Source organism: Otolemur garnettii, unplaced genomic scaffold, assembly GCF_000181295.1.
Source record: "Otolemur garnettii isolate 467f Iridium unplaced genomic scaffold, OtoGar3 scaffold00055, whole genome shotgun sequence".
Classification (NCBI taxonomy): Eukaryota; Metazoa; Chordata; class Mammalia; order Primates; family Galagidae; genus Otolemur; species Otolemur garnettii.
Window position 1 is genome coordinate 6,526,935 of NW_003852450.1, and position 7,132 is coordinate 6,534,066.

Below are 7,132 nucleotides of genomic sequence, written 5' to 3' on the forward strand. Positions count from 1 at the left end.
CAGGTGCCGAGCCCTTTTTTTTTTTTTTTGAGATAGTCTTTCACTATGTCTCTCTCGGTAGAGTGCTCTGGTGTCACAGCTCCTAGCAATCTCAAACTCTTGGGCTCACGTGATTCTCATGCTTCAGCCTCACAAGTAGCTGGGACTACAGGTACCCGCCACAACGCCTGGCTATTTTTGGGTTGCAGTTGTTGTTGTTTAGCAGGTCTGGGCTGAGCTTGAACCCAGCCTTGGTGCATGTGGCTGACACCCTACTCACTGAGCTATAAGCATTGAGCCATGATGTCCTTTTTCATGATAATTTCCAGACTAGAACAAAATTCCATTAATTAGTATTTTTCTTAACTCTCATCCTTGTTCATGTAATTGCCAAATATCAGATAGTCAAAAGGTTAAAATAAAGGATAAAAGAGTACAACAAAGGAACCTGATGGTTCGTAAACTGAATTAATTCAGGAATGGCATTTCTGAAAGGTAGATTTGTACCTGGTTCCAGATGAGAAAAGACGGTAGCAATTTCATCTTTTTGTTTGAGATAGAGTCTTACTTGGTCACCTTAATAGAGTGCTGTGCCATCTCAGTTCACAGCAACCTCAAACTCCTGGGCTTAAGTGATTCTCTTGCCTCAGCCTCTCAAGTAGCTGAGACTACAGGTGCCTGCCACAACACCTGGCTATTTTTTGGTTGCAACCGTCATTGTTGTTTGGCGGGCCCAGGTTGGATTTGAACCCGCCAGCTCAGGTGTATGTGGCTGGTGCCTTAGCCGCTTGAGCCACAGGCGCCAAGCCAGGTTTTAGTTTTTTTTTGGAAACTCAACTATTACTGCATGTTTGTCTTAGGATGGTAAATTATAGTATTAGCCTTTGGAGGTCTCTAAAGTATGCTTTATTCTAGGGAGTAATTGATTCGGAAAGAATGGATTTTGAGCTGTTGCCAGATGATGAACGTCAGTGTATAAAATGCAAAACTACGTGCTTCATGTCTGCCATCTCCTGTTCTTGCAAACCTGGCCTGCTTGTTTGCCTGCATCATGTAAAAGAATTGTGTTCCTGTCCTCCTTATAAATATAAATTGCGGTGAGTTAGGAAAATGATTCTTTAATACAAAAGCACCAAATCATTACCAAAAGCTTAGTGACACCCAAGTTCCAGGGCTGAAATGTTAAATATAAAACATCCATTTTTCTCCAGTGCTGCATATCTCAGAGCTAATTCTAGTATTCTGTTTTCAGGTATAGATACACTCTGGATGATCTCTACCCTATGATGAATGCGTTGAAGCTTCGAGCAGAGTCTTACAATGAATGGGCCTTGAATGTGAATGAAGCTTTGGAGGCAAAGATAAACAAGAAGAAAAGTACGTGGGTGCAGGAAATGACTTGGCAAGTTGGGGCTGATTGATGTAACCAACTTAAAGTCATCAACAAAACATTACTTTAAATAACCTTCCCTTATCCTTGCTTAGCACCTCTGGATAGCCAGGTTTATAGATCTTTTGCAGAGAAGGTAAAAGTGAAGTCTTGGGTCATAGTTTATTTAACAATAACTGTATTATTAGGAAACCTATATATCTCTTTGTCTCAGAAACAAAAATTTCACATTTCATACAAAACTGTAGGAAAACTATTTTTTGAAACAGATTTTGTGACAAGGGCAGCCTAGTGAGGTAAAATTACATTGTAAAATGTTTATCCCTTCTTAGTTCTAATCAAAATTAAGGTCCCTGGCAGTAGTCCTTACCTTTAAAAGTCGCTGTTTCTTTTCTTTGTATCAAAGTGTTTTTACTTGCTTTCCTTTCTGTAGCCCAGCAGGTAACTCCACACCCTTGCATTTAGGCAAGGGTATCCAGTTTTCTTTCTGCCACACATTGAAAGAAGAGTTGTCTGTCTTGGGCTGTACATTATATATACATAAACACTAGTGAAAGCTGATCAGCAAAAGCAAAAATGCTTTTTGTGATACCTGACACCATAGATAAGCAAAAAAGTCCTCACAAAATCAGCATTTGGCCTGCATGTTGGACACCCCTGATAGAAGGAAGGGAACAATATCACTGTCCCTGAATAACTAGTGTGCTCTAGAAACTGAGCACGCCAGTTATTTGCCTACTGCAGAAGACAATTCAGGAGGAAATAGTTTAAGCCCAATAAAATCTGTATTTGCTTTGCTTTCACAATTCACTTGCTTTACATCTAAAAACATGTGAGGTCTTAACATTTCCATGTTTAAATTCAAGTCTAGGCAATAGCTTAAAACACTGGTATGCAGCCACCTCTTCCCCAAATGAACAAATATATTAGTGATCTAAAATACTGTAGAGGCTCAGCACCTGTGGCTCAAGTGGCTAAAGTGCTAGCCACATATACACCTAAGGTGGCGGGTTCGAATCCAGCCCAGGCCCACCAAACAACAATGACGGCTGCAACCAAAAAAAATAGCTAGGCCTTGTGGCGGGCGCCTGTGGTCCCAGCTACTTGGGAGGCTGAGGCAGGAGACTCGCTTGAACCCAGGAGTTGGAGGTTGCTGTGAGCTGTGATGCCACGGCACTCTACCCAGGGGGACAGCTTGAGGCTCTTTCTCAAAAAAAATAAAATAAAATACTGTAAGAATTTTTAATTTACAGTTCTAGATAAGAACTGAATTTCATACCATTAATAATAAACATAGTCTCAGAAAAAATGACTTTCTTAAATTCCTAGGCCTTGTCAACTTTAAGGCTTTAATTGAAGAATCTGAAATGAAGAAATTCCCAGACAATGATCTTTTGAGACATCTTCGCTTAGTCACACAGGATGCAGAGAAATGCGCCTCTGTAGCACAGCAGTTGCTTAATGGCAAAAGGCAAACTAGGTATGTACTTCTGATTACTTGAGTTTGGACTCTTGGCACCTGAACGTGGAAACCTGTTCTGTGACTGGTTCTTCTGTCTTGGAGTTTTACAACATTGGACTCGGTAGTAGTAGACTTTATGTTCTCATATGGCTTCCTTGGACCTTTCTCTTACAGATACCGATCTGGTGGAGGGAAATCCCAAAATCAGTTGACAGTGAATGAGCTCCGACAGTTTGTAACACAGTTGTATGCTCTTCCGTGTGTCCTCAGTCAAACACCATTGCTAAAGGTAACCATAGAGGGATTCGTGGCAGAGTACTCTGGTAATCCTGTGTTTGTAAATCCTGTGATTGTAAATGGATTACCACTATTATTAGTGGTGATGGCTATAAACTTGGCTAACATAGGAAATTGTGATTGCTGTGAGCTAGGCTGAGGCCATGGCACTCAGCCTGGAACAACAGAGTGAGACTCTGTCTCAAAAAAAAAAAGAAAAAATATATATACATGAGTGATATGTGTATATGAAGAGATTATAATAGGCCCACAGAGGAGACATTTTTACTTTGAGAGTGACCCTCAGCTATTTCTTGCAGTTGATATTGGTAAGGTTGCCATTAATTTCTCTGTCAGTTGACTTAAGTATATTGTCTTGTTTACCCATGTTATTACTCAAATCAAGTGGGATGGTAAAGATCACATTGAATGTGAATTTGAGATTGTAAATTTAAAAGAAGCCAATTACTGACATACGGTTTTGATGCGACAACCTGTGTATTTTTCAGGACCTGTTGAATCGTGTAGAAGATTTTCAACAGCATAGCCAGAAACTGCTCTCTGAGGAAATGCCTAGTGCTGCTGAGCTGCAGGACCTACTAGATGTCAGCTTTGAATTCGATGTTGAACTTCCACAGCTTGCTGAGATGCGAGTCCGTCTGGAGCAGGCCCATTGGCTAGAAGAGGTGCAGCAAGCTTGCCTAGAACCCAGCTCCCTTACTTTAGATGATATGAGACGTCTCATAGACCTAGGAGTGGGGCTGGCCCCATATTCAGCAGTGGAGAAAGCTATGGCTCGGCTGCAAGAACTGCTCACAGTGTCAGAGCACTGGGATGACAAAGCTAAGAGTCTCCTTAAAGCCAGGTGAAAAAGCAAACTCACATCTTTTCCTTGGGGATGGTTGGGCATTACAGAGCATAGAGCATAGTGATAGAGCATAAGGCAAGTGTTCGGTAGCTGCAAGTTATGCATAAGGAATAAATGCAGAAATAGATGAGATATTAGGGGTTGTTTAGGACCTGGGTGTAAAAGATTATTTTATGGGTTATGAAATGGACGATTCAAATGGATGTGCCTTTTCTCAAGTTAGTTTAATGTAATTTCTCCAGGCCCCGTTAGTACAGTCTGTGAGAGAAGAAACATTTACAAACAGGTAGAATGTTTAAACTGTTCAAAATGATAATGGTGCAGATAATTTTCATCAGGAGCAGGATTGTACGTTATGCCTTATCTGTATTTGAGAGATTTGAGTGAACTCAGGCTAGCCCTCTGAGAGGGAGAAAAGTCCCTCCCTATTCTTGCTTTCTGTCTGGATCTTCATTGGCCCAGTTTACAACATAAAGTATAAAACAAAAAACTAAGCTATAGATATTGTTTTATAATCCTAAAATGGTTATGGAATAAAGAGGACATAAAATTTTGGCATTGTGTTTTAAGTATGTTGATACCTTAAAGATATTTAATTTTCTAAGTGAAACTGTATGAGTATTGACAGTGTTTCTAGTTTAACATAGAAGCTATTATCAGCAAATTTACCCTCTACAAATGGAAGTTTGTGGTAAATACTGTAAAATCAGGCATCAGTGTAGAATTTAAGTGCTTCACTGAGTCATTTGCTTTTCTATCTTAAATGCTCTTAAATCTTGAAGCCACTTAAAACTATTTAATTTGCTATCTAGTAGTCACTACTGTTGGAAAAAATGTTTTTGCTCCACTGAATTTCCGTTGAAATGATTTCTTTAGTATCTTTGGTGACCATTAAAAATGAAGAATCATATAAAATGCTAAGAAGTTTTAGTGTTTAAATCTTGTAGGCCACGGCATTCGTTGAATAGCCTTGCTACTGCAGTAAAGGAGATCGAGGAGATCCCTGCATATCTGCCCAATGGTGCAGCTCTGAAAGACTCAGTGCAGAGAGCCAGAGACTGGCTTCAGGATGTAGAGGCCCTGCAGGTTGGTTTTAAGAAAAATATATCCTAATGTATCTATAAAAGTAATAACTGAAAAGCTGTAAAGGATAATATATTGGATTTCACTGTACAGATTGAGTATTCTTGAGGTGGGGAGTGACCAGAAGGCTAATTCTGTTCACGGTTGTATAGGATGTCCCAAAGGTTGCCATGCATAGAGAAAATGGGAAGTCATAGGTAAACTACCTTTGTTTATAAAATACTCATTTATAAAATTTTACAAACAAGGAGCCAACATGTAGAAAATATTTTATAAGTAAAGATCTGTGGCTTGGTGCCTGTGGCTCAAGTGGCTAAAGTTCCAGCCATGTACACCCAAGGTGGCAGGTTCGAATCCAGCCCGGGCCTGCCAAACAACGACGGCTGCAACCAAAAAATAGCCAGGTGTTGTGGCGGGGGCCTGTGGTCCCAGCCACTTGGGAGGCTGAGGCAGGAGACTCGCTTGAACCCAGGAGTTGGAGGTTGCTGTGAGCTGTGATGCCACGGCACTCTACCCAGGGGGACAGCTGGAGGCTCCTGTCTCTTAAATAAATAAATAAATAATAAAATGAAAAAAAAAAAAAGATACACGTAACTACAAGTTCCCATTTTCACTATGTATGGCAACTTTTGGGACACTGGTATTTACCAACTATTCTTAGCAGTTGGCTTTAAATATTTGAAGCTCAGACAGTTTAACCAACATTTTCTTTTACATAACACATGAGCATATTTGACTGCAGATTGAAGAGAAAGAGCTAAAATAAAGTGAGAAAAGGGTAGTTTTTACTTTCTTGTTTTTTTTTTTTGAGACGGAGCCTCAAGCTATCCCCCCCTGGGCAGAGTGCCATGGCATCACGCTCACAGCAACCTCCAACTCCTGGGCTCAAGCGAGTCTCCTGCCTCAGCCTCCCAAGTAGCTGGGACCACAGGCGCCCGCCACAACGCCTGGCCATTTTTTGGTTGCTGCCATCATTGTTGTTTGGCGGGTCCGGGCTGGGGATTCGAACCCGCCACCTTAGGTGTATGTGGCTGGCGCCTTAGCCGCTTGAGCCACAGACGCCGAGCCTCTTCTTTTTTTTGAGGCAGAGTTTCACTTTGTCGCCCTTGGTAGAGTGCTATGGCATCATAGCTAACAGCAACCTCTAGCGATTCTCATACCTCCGCCTGCCAAGTAGCTGGGACTACAGGTGCCTGCCACAATGCCTGGCTATTTTTAGAGGCAGGGTCTCTCTCTCTCTCTCTGGCTCCAGCTGGTCTTGAAACTGTGCGCTCAGGCAATCCACCCACCTTGGCCTCCCAGAGTACTAGGATTATAGGTGTAAGCCACCTCGCCCAGCCAGTTTTTACTTTTTGATTTGGTTACTTCTGTTGGTTTATGTAATTTTTTTCTTTTGATTTATATAATTTTATGTAGTGCTAATTGGCCAGCTGCTAATAAAAAATAACCAAACAAGGGCCAGATATGTTGGCTTACATCTGTAATCCCAGCACTCTGGGAGACCGAGCAGGGTGGATCAGCTTGTGGTTAGGCATTCGAGACTAGTCTGAGCAAGAGTGAGACTCTGTATATACTAAAACATAGAAAAAAATTAGTTGGGTGTTGTGGAGGGCACTTGTATGTAGTCCCAGCTACTTAGGAGGCTGAGGCAGGAGAATCACTTGAGCTCCCAGGAGTTTGAGGTTGCTGTCATGAGGCCATTATAGACTCTAGCCCAGGTGACAGAATGAGACCCTCTCTCCAAGAAAACTAAAAAGTAAAGAAAGAATCAGAAGGCAGGGATATGTTTCTGGATAGTCTTATTTCCTTCCTATCTTATACACTTTGCTACTTCCTATGTTATAGTTTCTTAAGGGCAGAAGACAAGTTTTGCCTCATTTCTGAAAAATCACCTAACTTTTATTCTTTTTTTTTTTTTTTTTTGCATCATATATTTAAGAACATGACTAACAACAAGAAATCATTTCACATTTAGTGGATTGTCTATTTTAAAATATCAGGTATTTTCCTTCATATATAGGAAACAGTCCATGTATTTATTTCTAAATTGAATATCGTAAGAATAACATGTAAC

The 7,132-nt window shown here is 40.9% G+C and overlaps 1 protein-coding gene across 1 annotated transcript in view; it reads left to right on the forward strand.

The window, feature by feature from the left end:
• The window catches only part of KDM5B (lysine demethylase 5B), an 86,887-nt gene that overhangs the window by 60,480 nt on the left and 19,275 nt on the right, over positions 1–7,132 (forward strand). Inside the window, exons 14-19 of the mRNA XM_003792347.3 lie at positions 895–1,076; positions 1,232–1,356; positions 2,699–2,849; positions 3,006–3,120; positions 3,617–3,972; positions 4,923–5,061. Of these exons, the coding sequence (XP_003792395.2) occupies positions 895–1,076; positions 1,232–1,356; positions 2,699–2,849; positions 3,006–3,120; positions 3,617–3,972; positions 4,923–5,061 (1,068 nt within the window). The remainder of the gene's footprint in view (positions 1–894; positions 1,077–1,231; positions 1,357–2,698; positions 2,850–3,005; positions 3,121–3,616; positions 3,973–4,922; positions 5,062–7,132) is intronic.